Below are 18,639 nucleotides of genomic sequence, written 5' to 3'. Positions count from 1 at the left end.
CGGGTGCACAGCCGTGCCTGTGGTCGAGGCGGGCGCTGGAAGATGGAGGGTGCTAAGTCGTCAGTATGAGGCCTATGTCAGAGATCAGCGCTGGACTGCGGGGATCACCGAGATGAGAAGGAGGAAGGGCGCCAGGGCTTGAGAGAGACGGAGATTATGGGGGGCTTGGTGCCTTGACCACAGGCGAGCACAAAATTTCTCTCATTGCATCTTCTTGGATACGGACTGCGTGTAAAGCCCCGTGTTAATAAGAATGTCTTCCTCTCCGGGTGAAAGCGTGCACTCTTTGTTTCCAGAATAATGACAGGGAGAAATAAGAGCCGAGCTCTTGAACCCCTTCAAGCTCTTAAGCGTGAAGGAAAACAGAGTGGTGGGATCAAAGACGGCTAAGTAGATGTGCCGTGATAATGTCCTGTGCAGCTTCCATGGAACAAAACACTCATGTCAGTGTATGTAAAGAAGTAGGTCTAGCGATTTGTATTGTATCTCCGCTATAACTCCCAGTAATCCATTATCTTTTATCTATGAACAAATGTTCTTGAAATAAGCTCCTTGTTTTCACACAGCTCAGGAGCAACACACAAGAACAATGCAGAGTCCAGGGATACCACTCAGTGAATAGATCCTCAGTGGATTCCTTCTTCACCAGCATTAGGTTGGATTTTCAATCTCCTTCCTCTTTGAAAGTCAGGTGGTTGTGTGGACGGGGGTGAGTCAAGGACGCTGGAACTCACTGTTAAGCTTTCTTGAGGTGTCCTGGGCCTCAACTTACTTCGGTGAAGGGAGCTGCCCACTTGAAAACCCCAATGATGTGCTGTATACTGCTTTTGGCTAGGCTAGTTAGCTGGTATCCAACTCTCTTGTTGCTGGTAGCTGGTAGCTGGCTGCTAGCCTGCTGGTCGGTTTGCAGTTGGACTGGGCTTGTAAATGCGTTTTGCCTGAGATCTTGGGACAAGGGATTGTAACATCAATCCCGTGTATTAATGAATTCTTCACTGAGGCATGAAATATTTCACTTCCTGTCTAGCGTAGACTACACTGGAAACCTTAAGGGAGCATTCCAGTAATTGATGTGTTTTGGGCCATTTGGCCACTCAGCAGCTCAATGGGATGTAAACACAATAATATTAACTCTATTAAGCTGACGATGTGAGACAATGAGGAAAGCAAACAGCTTTATTTGGAGCTGTGTCTCTGGTCATTTTACCAAGGAAGGTCTGATATTTACTCAACCAACTCCTAAGAAACATATCTGGTCGGGTGCCTGGTCTGGTCTGGTCTAGGTGGGTGCTACATGTCTAAGTAACATCCACATGAATAAACGCCGGGTCCAAATGTTTCCCAGACGAACATCGAATTGTCACACGACGGTCAATGTTATTTACTTCTCCTGTCATAATGGTCATAATGTTCTGGCTGATCTGTGTATGTTTGTAAGCTCGTTGCTAAGTGGTTCTCAATAAAGAGCAGTGGCACTGATGTAATTCTGTGTTGTGCAGAGAGACTGAATCAAAATAATAAAATCACAGGTATTGAAAACAGGAAGATACTCCACAGAACCAATGTAAATGTGGATTTAATTAATTAACTGTGAATGTAAACATATTGTTTAGTGTTTAATGCATATCCAGAAAATGAGAAGAGTGACAGGAGCCATATTTGTCACTGTAGTTGCTCCACTGATGATCAATTGGAAAGAAATGTACCCGGCCACGTGATAATCTACGCCACCATCGTGTTTTAAGTAAAAGTGATTCTTATCGCTGCCGTTTCCTGACATCATCTGCCGGGCTTGTTTGTTTTGTCGAAGGAATGAGCCACGGGGAGTAGGTAGTGATAAGAATAGCTATTTTATTGTGTGCCATTGCCTTGGCCCCTAATACTGAATGTGTTATCTGAGGGTGCAGCATGCCACACTAAGCTATGTGCATGTGACGCATGGCTGAGCAGCATTCCTACTCCTGAGTGCATCGCAGAGCAGAGATAGTAGGAAGGCGAAGCTGCATGACTGCCAGCAAAGAAAGGGGAGAGAGGAGGACGAGAAGGAGAGAGGGGAGATGAAGGGATGGAGCAGTACCAGGAACATGTAGTTAAGTGGAATGAAGTACCCTTTGTTGCTGATAAGATCATTCTGCTTCCCTGGCCGGCGTCGCTGGAGCAATTTGAGCACAATGAGTGTGGTTGTTGGCAGACCACAAAGTCCTCCACAAACATGCAGGTATCCTCAGAGCCAAGTAATAAAAGACTTTAGGGTCGTTAGTGTGGTTTGGATTTTTACTTTTATTTTATGAGGAAGGGGTTGCGGAGCCCACAGAAAATGTCTAAAATATGGTTCCACCACCTTTGTGTTCATACAGCTTCCAGTAAGGTTCATAGGACCCAGGTCCTGGGGTCTCCTGAGGAAAGCATATAAAAACTCATGTTGTTTCTCATTCCTGGAACCCGTAGCCAGGCCTCAGCTTCAAACTCATTGTCTACCAGGTTCTAATTTCCAGTCGGATATATGAATAATTAACAGAATATATCCTGGAATTGTGAAACCAATGGACACGTATGCTCATCTGCACGACTGGTGCTTCCTTTTACTGGATCCTGTTACGTAACTGTTCCACTTCCCTCCAGGAATTATCCGAATCATGACTAATCTCTTTAAAATTAGACGGATTTCCATCAGAACCATGATACGATCATTAAAGAGTGAGTATAATACCTTTTTTCCTTGCTTTTAAAAATACTAGAATGTGGCGCAGCTCTTATAGAAAATCAGTTCATAGTCTTTAAGTTAGTGATGATATGGACATGTATGTATGCACACATATATATATATATATATATATATATATAATGTGCACGTAAGAGGACTCACTGAGGGGACGCAGTGGAGCCGGGGCAGTGTGGATCTGAAGCAGGACGTGATGCCTTTAGCCGCTCTGCTCTGTGGGTTGTAGTGGCCTGGAGCGGGACCCTCTCTCTGAGGTGGGGAGAAATTGCAGATTTGTTGAGTGATGTAATGATAATGGTGATAATGTCTTAAAATGGTTTTACAGATGCAGATGTCTCATATTAGCCCTGTTTGGTCACTATACCACGTCGGTCCAGGCGTACATGTTGATACTTCAGTTGATACTTCACTATACACAGATCAGGTGTCTCCCTTGTGTCTCCCTTGTGCCTCTAAAACAGTTTGGGATCTGGTGAATTTGGAGGCCAGGTCAACACCTTGTGCTGTTCTTAATGTTCTATTTTTGAGTTGTTTTTGTGTGTTTCTGTGTCAGGCTGCATTCTGCTGGGGAGTGTCATTGCTTTGGGGTGGGGGTTGTCTGGTGTGGTGTAGGTGGGTGCTACATGTCTGAGTAACATCCACATGAATGAATGGCAGGACCAAAAGTTTCCCAGCAGAACTGTCACAAAATGGTTTAAATGTCATTTACTTCTCCTGTCGGTGGTCATAATGTTGTCGCTGATCTGTGTACATCATTTCTGAACCTAATTTTACCTCTTTATTCATCATTTGTACCTTTTATCGGCTGTCATTTGAGCCGTAAGTAATAAAAGTTGCACAAGGCAGTTAATAGAAACTGTAAAACCACACTGTTGGTGAAAACTGGAAAGTAGAAAACAAAACCCTTTTTTAATTATTTATGGTTTAATTATGGTTTAACATTTAAAATTATGGTTTAACATTTAAAAATGTCAGTTAGCGGTAGCATGTACCTTCTTCTTCCTGGTTTGTTACCGAACCAAACACAGTCAACGAGCTAACTCGACAGCATGCTGGAGTCTTTGACGTTTAAGGACAGTTAAGGACACAAGAACCAACTAGAAGGAGTAGGACTTTACATGGCTAATATCATCCATCCTTTATCTATTAGCGCCGAAGCAGCTGTCATTAAGCGGGAGGCGGGGGTACACCTTGGACGGGCCGCCAGTTTGTCACAAGGCTAACACAGACATTTAAACTCACGTGCCACACCGCGGCCAAATTAGAATCACACATTAACCCTGAGGAGCATGTCTCTGGACTGTGGGAGGAAGCCACACAGGCACAGGAGGCACATAAGAAACAACCGCTGTGCACCGCCTATATATGTTAGCGTAAACCACCTTATGAATACGACGGTTGTACTCGCGCAAAAGAGAACATGGACCAGTAAACAAAACAAGCCAAATCTGGTGCAGGTATGATGGTGGAAACATGCCCTGAGGCTGGTGTTACTGTAAATTCACCGTGTTTGAGCAAAATAAGACATTTACTCCTTGTCTCTCTTGGACATATTGCTCAAGAAAACCTGTTAGCGATAGCCCGCCTATCTGAAGGGATAGAACAATGCACACCAGATCTATTTCGGGGGTTCAAATTCTTAGTTTTAAGACCGACAATATATCATTTCCCTCATGTCGTCTTCCCCCCTTGCCAGCAGAGCCGCGGTTTAGAGGCCTGGATTGTCAAAAGTCATTCAGTGCCTTTGCCTCTCCTCCCTCTCCTTGCCTTTCACTTCTCCTTTCCGCTCACCCACTAACACACAAACTGGTCATCACCAGCGGCGTGCCACGCAGAAATAGCATCGGCCCCCCTCCTCCACCCCTCCTGCACCCTCCTCCCCAGACATAAAACTCTCGCCCTGTCCCTGAACGCAGGACCAGGTTTTCATCTTCAGCCACCCGCCGGTTCCGACGGGAGGGAGACGGGGTGGCATCTACGCCTCTGTTTGGGGTCTCCGCGGAGGGATGGCTACTATCATCACGCACCATTTGATCCCGGTTGCCAGTTCACTTGATCCTGGGCAACTGGGCCTCCTCGCCCTGACGGGTCCCAGAGGTGGCACTGCAGGTGTATTTCAGAGGAGTCGGCAGACAGCAGTGAAACTTGTTTGAGCCTAAGCACCTGGCCTACTTTCCTACAGCATGTTAGAAACCTTCTCCTGGGTGGCATACTGTAGGTAACTGGCACACGCTCTGCCCGTCTGCGAAACTTCTAAACCCGTTTCTTTTCTTTTTAAATTTGCTTTGGTGCAGCTGGATTCAATTTACATAAACATAAATCAAAACATATGCAACGTATTCTTGAGTTGATTTAGATTGAGGACTGAGTATACACAGATCAGCCACAACATTAAAACCACTGGCAGGAGAAGTGAAGAACATCGACCATCTTGTGACAATTCAGTGTTCTGCTGGGAAACTTTTATACCTGATATTCATTCATGTGGATGTTACTTAGACATGTAGCATTGGCAGCAGCCATCTCCATGGTCCTCAGGTTTAGGAACAACTCAAGAAAACCACGAACAAGAGCACGATGTGTTGACCTGGCCTCCAAATTCACTAGATCCCAAACTGATCTGCGACCCATACGACCCAAATGCCCCCACTAACGACATCCTGTTACCCTGATGATGAGTCACACCTGTTTTGGAGACAACAAGAGAGACCTACACATTATGAAGAAGGTGGTCATGATGTTATGACTGATCGTTGTATAGGCCGATTTACGTTTGTGATCTGGCAATAACCAGCGGGACTGTTATTCATATGAAGACATCGTGGATCTGTACTTTAATTCAAACAGGCTCGAATCTCAAGGGGGGATTTATTCCTTCGGAGCAGCACGTTCGGTCGATATCGCAAAAAAAAAAGGACAACGTGTAAATCTAGGACGCACGTTAGCCCCGGGATGCGGAAATTAAGTCAGATCAGAGGAAAAAGGGGGAATATGTGTCATTTTTGTTGTTTTCCCAAACATCTTCGGCTCACTGCTTGTTTGCTTTTTAATGTGGAGAGAACATTTATTTTCTTTATTATTTGAACGTGGAGCTACGAGACAAAGCTCAGATGAATCAGACTTTTTTTTTGTCTCCTATCTCAAGACCGAGACAAAGATTTCCCAGTGTGAACGACTGAGACGCCTCAACGTCGACCCATCAGTCCAACGTCTGAATTATCTCATTCAACTTCGCTGCAGGACGCGTGCGGCTGCTTAACCTTTGACAAGAAAAAAAACGTGTCTTCGAGCCGCCGTGACACCGCTAACTGCGGAAAAGTGCTCCCAACTCTGCAGTAATAACACCCTCGGGATTTCTTAGCGCCTTTCCTTCTCTGTCAACACTCAGCAGCTGCCAGCGCGGCTCAAATATCCGTCGGCTTCGAGCGCGGACGCGGAGCTAAGACTTGCGGCTCCCTGCAATACGAACCAAAGCGGACTGCTCAGCCAGAGCCGCGCCATAAAAAGGCCTTCAAATGGGGCAAATGATACAATCGGACAGCCCCCGGGATCGGCTTTCCTTGACCCTTGTCATAACCGGCTCGTGTAGAGCACATGCACATTGGGTCACAGCTTGTAACCAAAACCTGTTCGAAGTCTATTGTAATCAAGCCTTTTTTGTGGACAGTGGAAAGACTGAATGGTCTTAATAACTGCTCTTGGTGACCAGATACTTACAGGTGGAAAGCTGATCCGAGGCACAGTAGACCGAAACATCACATGCCTGCAAGAGGAGGAGAGGAGAAGGAGGAGGAGGAGGGGGGTTAGAAAGCTAGAGAGAGGAAGAGAGACAAAGGAATAATGAAGGGAAGAATGAGAGGAGAAAAAGAATAAGGCCACGCATGATCAGAGGCAGAGAGAATTAGAGAGCAGGTTGGTTATTGCTGCGCCATCTTTGAGCCGAGAGAGGAGTCTGATGAGGAGGAAGGATCCCGCGATCAAGGGATGGATTCGCGGCTCCGTCTGCCGCGCTGTGATCTGAGCGTCAAAGAGAAGAGGGGCTGTTTGTCGAGGGCTTACTTGCAGGGAATCTTCTCCACCGGCTTCGCTGTCACATTGTAGTCGCACGGCGAGGTGTTTATGTGCTGGCAGAGGGAATAAAGACAAAGAAGTGTTTAAAAATACACGACAGTGACTTTGTTTTCTTTGGCTGCTGTGTTGTACCCTAAACAGAAGGTCTTTTGTTTCCAGCACATCCTCTGTTGTCACCGCGTCTGCTGCTGGAGCGTTTTAAAGAGCCTTTACTGTACTGACGGGAACAAGACGCCATATATACAAATATCAGCATAGAACGGTTAGTAAATATAGTCTGAATAAGTTACACCCCAGCAGACTGCCAGAGAACGGATCTATGGACGTGTATTAACTCAGATTTAATATCAGACATATTTACCTACTTAAAATACATTAAATATATATTGTACATTGACACCTGTATATCCTTTTTTGACTATTATTTTTATATACCAATATTGCTGTTATTGCATATACATGCATAGATCAGCCATAACATTAAAACCAATGACCACTGATGATAAGTGAATAACATCAACGAACTTGTGGCAACGTAGTGTTCTACTGGGAAACTTTTGGACCTGGCGTTCATTCATGTGGATGTTACTTAGACATGTAGCCCCCACTTAGACCAGACCAGACACCCCCATACCATAGCAAAGACCCCCCTTGATGGCAGCAGCCATCCCCAGCAAGATGCAGTCAGACACACACACACAAAAACGCTTTAGAAAAAAAAACATAAAGAACAACACAAGGTGTTGACCTGGCCTCCAAATTCACTAGATCCCAAACTGATCAAGTATCAATGGGATGATCCACAATAGAGCCCCCTCCCCTCAACCCATAGGACCCAAAGATCTCCGCAATATTAAGAAGGTGGTCATAATGTTATGCCATTGTATTAATTTTCTACTTTTTGTTGTTGTCTGTAATGATGATCTTCTGGTTCTACTCATAGTTTTAGCATGGACTGCTGACTTTTAACCATTGACAAATAAATAGAACAACGTCTTTGTGTACATGGTTTCTTCCGCTCTGCATGCTGAAAGTTAAATAGCTCAACATTTTGGGACATGCGCTTTCCAAGAACATAAAGCATGACTACCCATGTGAGACACTGCACGGAATAAGGGAGGATGAATAAACCTTGTGTTGCACCCGACAACAAATTAATTATTTAGATTTTGTCCTCGTCTTTGCTAAAACTCCTGAAAAGCTTGAGTTTGTGTGTGATAAGATGCACTGAGATGCACAAGGCAGGTGCAGCTAAAGGTACGCTGTGGAGATAGTTAACAAAAATACTTCTTGTTTCTTACATCCGACCTCTCGGTTCCTCAAACGTGCTGCTTTCATATGAAACTCGCGAGCTTGTGCTCATGAAACGTTTGGCGCCGAAGCGCGGCCCGTAAATTGTGAGAAGACCGTTTCTAGGCAACTGTCTGTTGGCATCTAGAAGACACTGGAGCGAAGAGTTTTCGAAAGCTAACGACCAAACTGCTGAGGGATAATGAAAAGATGGTGCCATTGAGGCTATACTGTATATAGCTTTTTTTTTTTTTTCTGGGTCACTCCTCAGTACAATCATGTCCAATTTCTGCCATTTCTGAAAATGTCCACAAACGCGTTACAGCTCGAGAGCTCAAACCACAGTTTTCTTGTGGATGCGGGAAGCACGACTCAATTCGAAGGCAGCAATCATGTGCATGGACTGTAATTTTTTCATGCACATGTAAAAAAGTAGCAACAAGAACCCAAGAAAACATGGCTTACTTTCACTACTAGAGGTCTAGATTTCCATAAGAGTGTCGTGGCTGAACAGCACCTTATCTCTGACTCCCAGGGTGACGTTGCTGGATCGCGGGCAGGCTTTGAAAGAGTAGGACGCCTGGCGCGTCAGGACCTCCTGCGTGGAGTCGGTGTAGTCGTACGCACCAGGCAGCAGCAGGTCCCCCTTGCGCACATCCAGCGTCGGAGCTCTCCTCCCCACGCCTTTGAACCCGTACGTCTTTCTCACAGGGTTCAGCTCAGCTTCCTCGATGAAGTCTCTGATGTGATAGACGCCTGGGACGGGCGTGTCCTGGAAGACGGGTTTAAGGAATCATGGGGAACTGACATATTATTACATTACTACAAAAAAAATAAATAAAAAGCTGTAACAGGCTGATGGGAAACTAGCTTGACTAACTTCTTCTTGCTTCTCCTGGTGCTCTCCTAACCTATGGCCTAGATGAACTTCTGATGGTTCCCCTTTATCATTTTCGTGTTTTCCCTGTAACCAGACAACGGTTTTGGTTCCACCTTTTACGTAGTTGTTTTTGGTTGGATGGCCTTTTCTGTGTGGAGTTTACATGTTTGCATGTCTGCGTGGGTTCTCTCTGGGCACTTCCTCCAAACCGTCCAAAGACATGCTCTAAATTAGCCCCGCGATAGACTGGAGACCTGTCCAGGGTGTAGCCCGCCTCTGGCCCAATGAGGGGGGGGGGGGTCATAATGTTATGCAAACCCTCCAGAGAACAAGCAGTTACAGAAAAATGAATGAATGGTTGGAATGCAGAGTTACACTACTTCTGTGATGGAATAATATAATCTTGCCTCAGGAATTTTGTGTACTTGGCTCATGAATAACAAAGAAGCAATTTGATTAGGAATACTAACATGGGATTTGAGCCTGCATGGTTACCTGCATAACTCAAGGCTACAGGATACACAATCTAATGCATTTCTCTCCGTTGCTGGTCAAATTATGTATTAGAAGCAAATGATAATGCGCCCAGTTGGTAATCCAACCTTGCACGAGCCCCGTGGGCCACTTCACATTGACAAACCAGTGCAAACAAGTGTTCGCAGTGCAACAGCCACTTCTCCACAGACAGGCTGTGAAACCACCACCGCAGCAGTGACACCTACTCTCAGCGATCCCAGCCACCAGCTCCCCCGGCTGCACCGGTCCGGCCTGTCATCACCCTGCAGATACGAGCGAGACACGAGCCGAGGCACAAGAGATGAGAGTGTTTCCGCTGTGACGACTGTCATCAACCATAAACAGATACAAGAAGGGCTCAGAGATAAAAGAACTTACCTTCTCCGGCCTAATGTCATCCCTGGGCATGGCGCGGCCGAATTTGGAGACGGCCTTGTTTTTCATGCACTTTACTCACTGTCACTCACTGTCTGTTTAACAGGGCATCCGGTGACACCTGACCACCGTTAAAACTACGGCTGTTACTATAGCAGCGACTCCGCTAGCGATCAATTTTTAAACGAGCTGGCCTGGTGGAGGGCTAAATTTAGGCGCGAGCGACCGAGACTTAAGACACAACGGGGGTAAGTAAGCAAATACCAAGAACTGTACTCAGTCTGCACCCATGATATAATACTCGGAGGAATACCGTGACACTGATTATACAGCAAACAGCCACAACATTATGACCACTGACAGGAGAAGTAAATAGCATCGACTATGACCTGACAACTCGATGTTATGCCGGGAAAACTTTTGGACCTGTCATTCACTCCTGTGGATGTTACTGCCTTTGGAGGGAAACAATATTAGGAAGGTGCTTTATAATGTTATGCCTGATCAGTGTTAATTAATTACAATATTCTCTACAGCTCCAAAATAAATATGAGGCTTGCTAACTAACCATCTTGCATTTTCTCAGAACTTTAAAATGAAGTGAAATTCACGCTCTGGGAACAAAAGCGCAACAGAGCACATGGTGTCGTCAGAGCCAAATATTAACGAGATGGTATAATGGAGGGCATGAGGAAGCGAAAGAATAAAAAATAAATAAAAGCAGAAAAGGAGGTGTTGACGGCTAGACATCATAATCCCCGATGTGCAATCGACGTATGCATGAACGCTGGCGGCTGAGACAATTAGCAGTTTTTTCCAAGTAGGCTGTGACGGTGGTTTAACTGAGTTTAGTTTATTTTTTTTCCAAGAACGTCGCGCTAATTGGTTCTGAAGCCGTGTGAAAACGATAACGCGCCCATTTTGGGCTTCACTGAAACACAAGCTAACCCCAAATCGAGTTTCGTACGCACAAGGGAAGCACCGCAAAACACAACCAGCCCACTTCGCCTCCTGGCAGTCAAGGTTTGGCAGAAAAAAAATTTAATTTTAATGTGCGATAACGGCACGAGGTCAAACTCGGATGCACACAAATCCACACAGCAAGCAAGAGCAGAGGTCCACAATAGAGCTTTATTTTGTCATTCATCAAAATAACAAACTTAGTATCTCTGCAAGCTACTGTAACAAACTCAGATTAACAAAAACAAACCAAAAAAAAAAAAAAAGAAAAAAAAAAGAAACAGGTACACCTTTATTTACACCATGGTTTCTGATGCACGCTCTATCACCAGCGCCTCATGACTGGGGGGCAAATGCCGAGTAAGACATGAGGCAGTCAGCTTCTACATGGTGCCGTGCCAACAGTAGCAGACAACACATGGCCTATGAAGTCAGTAGGGGAGCTGGACCGGCAAAGGCTGTTTCTAATGTCGAGTACCATCGCGTGCACTTCAAAAACAGAAGCCTTTGATCCCGCTCAGTGCTTTATTTTCATGACAATACAGGTCTGATGTGAGCTCGTCTCAACATTAAGAGGCATTGGCTGATGCTCCTCAGTGCGTTTGGAATTTAATAGGGGACACTTCTTTTTTTTTTTTTTTTTTTTAAATTCGGTAAACAGTTCATGTGCATTCGAAGCAACAAGAAAAAGAAAGATCCTATCAAAAAACCGGAGCATCCTATCCTCAATACAAAAAAGGGAATTATTACAGGGCATACAAACTCAAGGATCCATCGTTACTGAGAAAACAAGACAATTTTCAAATCTGGGTAGATTGTAACTTTTATTGGAAAACAAAAATATACAACTTGGAATGGATTATTTCAGGCATGACCAGAGGCCATTAAAAAAAAAAAAAAAAAGAAAAGGAAAGAAAAGAAAAAAGTAAAAGTAGTGAGTAAAACATTAAAAAGCATGGTAAGATTAGTCATTTTCTGGTATATAGAACAGCAGATACAAAAAGAGTTTGTAAGAGTACCTAGGAGATACACCCGTGTCATTTTTTTGCAGTAGTGCAATGCTGAGAGATTTCCATATATACTTTGTCCGTAGTCCATGCAGAGTTTTAAACTCCTCTACATTGTTTCCATGCCAACAGTGTTGCCAAGTGACAACCAGCTGACAGGTTTCTAATGTCGCCATGCGTGGAGGGGCCCCGAGCACACAAGACAGGAAAATTCGAAGTTCTCCAGCTCCCAGGGGCCTCCACGGGCTTCTGGTTGTTTGACCGTTCTGTCACTCCAAGACACCATGACAGCAAAAGAAAGGGACATGGGGACAAGAGCCTATGCAGTTTACATGCAGTTCCTTTGGACAGCAGAGGGGGGCAGGGACGAAGGGGGGCTATTAAGATTTTACAGATAAATTACACAAAGAAAAAAGGCAAATTATTTATATACGAAATCTGTACAAGGCCTTCACTTCGCCGTCATCATTTGTACGAACTCTGCAGGAGAAGAAAAGGGTGGTGGGGGGGAAAAAAGATGTTGTTGTGGCTTAAAAATGGATTCAAAAAGCAAAACAAACCAATTAAAAAATACACAAACACACATCTACCAACCTTCATAGTTGACCTGACCGTCTCCGTCAATGTCTGCTTCTCTGATCATCTCGTCCACTTCCTCGTCAGTCAGCTTCTCTCCGAGGTTTGTCATCACGTGGCGCAGCTCAGCAGCACTGATGTATCCATTGCCGTCCTGAGAATGAGGTCCATCAGTAAGCAGCCTTTTAAAACCTGCATGCGTGTGTGTGTGTCTATGGGAGCAGTATTTACCTTGTCAAAGACACGGAATGCTTCTCTGATCTCCTCCTCGCTGTCTGTGTCCTTCATCTTCCTGGCCATCATGGTCAGGAACTCTGGGAAGTCTATCGTTCCATTTCCTGAAGAAACCACCCAGCAAAAAAATGGTTAAGAATTGTTTTTAAAAAGCGGAGGAGGAACTGGCATCCAGGCTCACAGGCTCTGAAGTTAGGCTGAGCTCTCACCATCGGCATCCACTTCATTTATCATGTCTTGCAGCTCTGCCTCTGTGGGGTTCTGGCCCAGAGAGCGCATGACTGTTCCCAGCTCTTTGGTGGTGATGGTGCCGTCTCCATCCTTGTCAAAGAGCGAAAATGCCTCCTTGAATTCTGAACAAAAAGAACACAGCATGTCGGCTTCTTTAGTAAGGCAGCGTAACCGCACTTATCTTGATATGCAAATAAGTGAGAAAGAGAGTGTAAGTGGTTGAGAAACAAGACTTTATCATCTCAGCTTAGAATAAACCGATCGAACGTCCATGTAAACGCAGTCGGCCTACCTCGCCTTACAACCTGTTATTCTAAACTCTTCCAAGTCACACTGAGCCAAACCAGGAATTAGTTCAATACTCCAAAGGGTATTACATCACCCATGTTTCATTTATAAACTACCTACAGTATACTGGTGCACCACTCTGTTTTGAGTCCCAACTGCAGTCGTTTCTGTCTAAACAAGGGCAGAGACCACAAGCCAGAGCAGCGAGACAGAGTCTGGCTGCATCAGCAACAAATGACAGCCTGAGTGGGTCGGTTCAGCCGGGAGGGACGACGAAACAATGACACGCTCGTCGAGAGTGATGAGGCCAGTGGGCAATGTGTAGTGGCATGCAGCAGCTTGTCAGCGTCATAAAAACTACAACGTGCCCTGCCATTTGAGGGGTCACACACAAACACACACACACACACACACACACACACACACACACACACACACAGGGCAACACCCTTTTGAGGAAAGACCTGCTCTGCATCGACCGCAAGAAACATCAGAGAGGGGCTCTGATTAATCCGAGGAAGGCCACTGAAGCCAACTACAACCTTCAGTTTGTATCCACCCAATGCTCTGATGTGTCAAAACACATTGGTGTGTGTGTGGCATTGTTCAAAACTAAAACTACAAGCATTAGCAAGACAAATCGAGGGTTTACCCACGTAAAAAGCCAATCTAATGAAATGGTGCCATTATATTATTATTATTAGCATGTAACAAAACCTTAGCGCTAAAATTATTCAAATCCTCAGAAGCTCCAACAAGGCAAACCACTTCAACTGTGTCACATTCAAGACATAAAGCGCACACATTACTGTAAGCGTGCAAGCACAAACTGGAAGCAACGCATTAACCTCCCTCCCCCTTCCCGCCCGTATGACTTGCGTTACGTCTTAAAGATAACACACTAAGCACCAAGTGGCTGCGGCAATTGTTCTTTGTAGCATTCCTGCCGATCACACACAGACACACACACACACACACACACACCCAGGGCAAAGGCCACATCATGCGTAGGGATGTAAAACGGCGTCGGCCAACACCTTCGCCAGAGCGCACAGCCCTTCCAGATTACATCATTTATTACACGGGCAACCATGAAAAATGCAAAGTTTTCCATGAGGGAGTCCTTCAGAGATCCAGAGCCAGCAAGCAACAGCCGTTTCTTTCATTCCTGTTTTATGACAAGTAGGCCGCCCTGTGGAACGCCTTAAAAGGCAAAAGTATAAATCCACTACATGGGATGCAAGGATCCATAAAAGCCAGCCTCTTTGCGGGTTATGAGGAAAAGGAGAGGATCAATGGAGGGATGCCTTACCAGCAATCTGCTCTTCTGTCAGCTGATCTGCCTGTAAAATTTAAAAATAATAATAAAAAAAAAGCAAATAAGGCAATTACTCATATGCACATTTATTTTTACAATCAATTTAAGATCTTAATAACACTTAATAGAAACTCAATTCAATGACAACAGAAACATATGGGGGCTGCAGTGGCTATGACAGAATTTGCAAGGTATAAATACTGGAAAACGGGGAGTATTTTCTTTTCGAGCCGGTTAGCGATCAGACCCGTGCAAGCATCAGAGTAAGGGCGAAAAATAAACGAAAAAAAAAAAAAAAAGGGTAGGATCGGCTGTAGATGCCTCTAAACAGACGCAGACAATGAATGAGTTAGGATTTGGCGGTAAACGTGGAGCTAAGAGGAGCTAAGGTTAGCAAGCTACGGCTGTATGTGTATATATATATATATATATGTGTGTGTGTGTGCGCGCCCAGTCATAGAACCAAAAAGAACACACACCTTCTACAAGGAGGACCGACTAACGCAGCAGTCGCCACAAGCAACGCAGCGTTTGCCAAATAACCGCAACACTTGCCTTTTTTTTCCCCCAATCAGAGCACCACCACTAGGTAGGACGTTAACTTACAGGTTTGGTTAGTTTGAAAAAAAAAAAAGAGGGAAGCGACGTTACGATAGCACAATTTCATCTTTACGGCTATGTTTTTTTCAGACTACCGCACCTTCCCCGGTTGCAAGCGTTGCTTAACGACTCCGCATTACCTAGCAACGCGTAAACGGCCGTTTATTTATTTATTCTACCGGCACTGCGGTAGTTACGGCGCAGCGGTTATAACGTCACGACCAGATTAGCCACCGTATTTTTTTTTTTTTTTTTTTTTTGGGAAATTGTCGTCAATTTTGAAATAGCAAGTTAAGGCACGCTGTTGAATCTGCCGCGGCTGTATATAAATAAAAAAGAATAGAAGTGTAATTTCGTCCCGTTTCTTACCATTTTGATGTGGATGTAGCGGTGGGTTCAAGACAAAATCCGAGCTTGGACTGAGCGTCAGTCTGAATGAACACACTGAGACGGAGGCAACTGGACTCGCCTTTAACGGCTACCCTAAAACTCCTCCCCCTTTCATATCCTTCCGCGACTTCCCGTTCTCCCTTTTTACTAAATCAATTAAAACACACTTTAAGGAATTTCTAGCCTCACAAAACGAAACAAATGCACAACTATGAGTGTATCGGAGGGCTATAGGCTTGTATTATGAACATTGTGCGTATTGTTGGCGGTCTATGTTACGGCGGATGTATACTTTCTGCTACTCCGTGATGTGGCAAGACGTAGCCGAAAGAAATCGCGCTCTCTGATTGGTGTGTTTGTACCTGCAATGCGTCACTACCATGGTCTGCGCTGCCGCTGCATCTTCTCCATAGACATCCAAGTCAGTGCCACAGGCACAGCTGACAAGCTTGTTGCATAGTGTGTATACATATGGCCATCATCTTAATAGGGAAGCCCAATAACATAGTTTTGATAAGTAATTTGCTACCAGGAGCATAGCTTCTCGCTCCCAACTAGGATGTTACTGACCCAGTTGTGTTTACATATGTTTCTCTAACTCACACTGCTGCGTTTTTGTTGTACATTTATGTCTGCAGTTACTTTAGCTTTTATTTGCATGTTGATTTTTATTAGCACGGCCGTTTAAAAGTTACCACAGAGCACAAAACTGCCCTTGAGGGAATTTCTTCCTGCACATTGTGCAAGTCTTTCTCACTTTAAATTTTATGCATAATTAGATGCGCTGTCAGGGCTGGAGTGTTTGGCTGTAATAGTTTCCAGCTCCCGCATGCACTCGTCAGTGCTGCGTGCACGCTTTGATGTGTAACGTGTAACTGTGTGACTTGTGTCGTCGCTGTCAGATGACTGTGGATCCTCGGGTCTAATTGTGCGGCATGTATGGATGGGAGTATCTGGTAGCCTGATTGCTTATGCCTGACTGCTCCCCTGTCTCCCAGTGACCACCTGTCTCTGCCCCGATCCCATGGGAGACGGCAAGCAAGGAGCAGGAGGTGGAGGTGGAAGAGGAGGAGGGTGGAAAGAGATGTGCATGGAGCAGGATTTGAAAAACCACCAGAGAATGTGCTAGAATCTCCACGTCAATCCTCCCTTTTCCACTGCCTCTCTTTATTATTCTCCACACTCTACGCAGACAGCAGTGATTTTATGAAGTTCACGCAGAAGAAAATGATCCAAAAGTGGTTCCCGCTTCTATCTGCTCTGTTTTCCCGAGGTGCCGCTGCCCGTGTGAGCATGTGACCTGCTGAGAAGCCCCAGAACGAGCCAGGCTTTCCCCCCTCCAAACGAACTAATCTGGAGCATATTGGATTCTTTTCATTCCGCCTCTGGGTTTTTGTCGCCGATTATGTAATGCCAAAGGTGACGGAGCAAAGGCCTAAATCTGTCACAAGAACCAGATAAGCTCATGCATGTGCGAAGGACTGCATGCGGATGTGCATAAATTCGCCGTACGCTTCTTTAAAGGTACTTGTTGACACCGTAAAATGCAAAAACCCCAGGAGGCTAATATGTTTTTTGCCACTGATACTTAAGTAAATTTATTCCTCGATGGCGAATTGCTCCAGTGAAACCGCACGACAATGGTTTACTGGTGGGTCGTAAATATTTCAAAACCAGAATAGCTTTCTGGTTTGTCATCCTGCGCAGCTTCTGTACATCCACACATCCAATATGCACACATCAGCTGTTCGGCTGGTCGACGACAAGTCCTTCAATGATCCCCAGGTCCCGGAGGAGCTGGTCCGGGTCAAAGGTGGATGTAGGCTGGAGGTTAATATGGACGGGGCGTTTTGAATCCCAAGAGACATTACTTAATGGGCTATAAAACTTCAAACCAATCTCTGTGATATGAAGCGAAGGAAGACTTCACTCACAACATGGAGCTCAGTGCATTATGTGTAACGGTGTGCATGCCAGGTGTTGCGTTAACTCCGGAGTTATGTCTTACTCGGAATAATCCGTATTATGTGCTCCCCCCCACCGACCCCACCACCACCACCCCCGCCCCTCCTCTACTTCCCTTATCAGCTCTGTGAATATGAAACTACCTCACACAAAGCGTCCTTATCAGTCACAGCCCAACCCCGAGCTCCTTTTTTTTTTTCTTTTTATATATATATAAAATGGCAGCTTTCTTTTTAGTGCAGGGTCAAAGGTTGTTTTGGTTGAGCAGATGCAAGCGCGAAATGAGCGCCTCCGCCTTCGGTGATGTCACTTCTCGCTAGCCCCGCTGCCGCCATCGCCGCCGCCACCATCGCCGCCTTGTTTCCTTCTAAGAAAAATCCACAATGCGGGACGGTTTCATTTTCAGCAACGGGGGCGGGTTTGTCAGTTTCTCGCGCAGGGGCGGCGGCGCCGCGCGCTCTCGCCCCGAAAAATAAAAGCACCTTTCAGGCAAGAAGGGCTAAATCAAGCACCTAAGTGGCATGTTGTGACTTTGAGCAATAAAGCGCTGGTTACAAATATGAGAAGATGTTTACCTGTGTAACTGAAACTACGCGGGCGCCATGATTAATGAATGAGAGTTTGTAATGTACCTGCTGGTTCCGTGCCAAGCGAAGGGATCGCGTTTCATGGGATGGAAGATGTTTGTGCGTCACGTATGTCGAGTGAAAAGACCGAAAGATTGCGCGAGTGAGTTCGCGCAGGCCCGCGCTTGTTTGCTCTCAGGTGTGTGTGTGTGTTTGAACATCTGCGGGTTTTGTGTGGTCAGTGCGTCAGGTGTGTTTTTTTACGACCTGCCTGTCGTTTCAGCTGCTCGGCTCATGACAAGAACCCCTGATCGCCAGCAGCACATCTTCCCATACAAAGGCCAGTCAATGGGCCAACGGGGCAAACCACTCCCATTTACCGTCAGTGGTTTTAGAGCCACGCAATAAAGGCATAAGCCGTGTAAGGTCCATCAACACGCTAGCCGCGCATTAGCCAATCCCATGAGCGTTCTGGCCTACCTGTTACTGAGAAAATGCCCGTGTTCCAAAATTGCATCATGAGGCAGAAATGATTAATGGCTTTAAATCAGATAAGAGGATTTGGTCGGGCCCACTATCCCCTGCCTATTTCAATCATGTCGTGATGAAATGGATATAGTGTTAAGCATGCACTTAGTTTTCTATCTCCT

General features: G+C 45.4%; 2 protein-coding genes across 2 annotated transcripts; both read right to left on the bottom strand.

Annotated features, from left to right (window-relative positions):
* Positions 1–2,263: 2,263 nt before the first annotated feature.
* Positions 2,264–9,930, bottom strand: stpg4 (sperm-tail PG-rich repeat containing 4). The gene is made up of 7 exons (XM_047603614.1): positions 9,858–9,930; positions 9,686–9,742; positions 8,601–8,855; positions 6,782–6,846; positions 6,440–6,485; positions 2,867–2,971; positions 2,264–2,396 (listed from the first exon to the last, which is right to left on the bottom strand). Exons 1-7 carry the CDS (start codon positions 9,921–9,923, stop codon positions 2,322–2,324), a joined length of 669 nt encoding a protein of 222 aa, XP_047459570.1. The 5' UTR covers positions 9,924–9,930; the 3' UTR covers positions 2,264–2,321.
* Positions 9,931–11,437: 1,507 nt separating this feature from the next.
* Positions 11,438–15,567, bottom strand: calm2a (calmodulin 2a (phosphorylase kinase, delta)). Its single transcript, XM_047603029.1, has 6 exons — positions 15,438–15,567; positions 14,463–14,493; positions 12,841–12,984; positions 12,629–12,735; positions 12,416–12,551; positions 11,438–12,301 (listed from the first exon to the last, which is right to left on the bottom strand). Exons 1-6 carry the CDS (start codon positions 15,438–15,440, stop codon positions 12,273–12,275), a joined length of 450 nt encoding a protein of 149 aa, XP_047458985.1. The 5' UTR covers positions 15,441–15,567; the 3' UTR covers positions 11,438–12,272.
* Between the last annotated feature and the right edge of the window lie 3,072 nt (positions 15,568–18,639).

The sequence above is a fragment of the Mugil cephalus genome, chromosome 13 (genome assembly GCF_022458985.1).
Source record: "Mugil cephalus isolate CIBA_MC_2020 chromosome 13, CIBA_Mcephalus_1.1, whole genome shotgun sequence".
NCBI classification, from domain to species: Eukaryota; Metazoa; Chordata; class Actinopteri; order Mugiliformes; family Mugilidae; genus Mugil; species Mugil cephalus.
The sequence above is the reverse complement of the archived record's forward strand: the minus strand, read 5'-3'. Positions and strand labels throughout refer to the sequence as shown.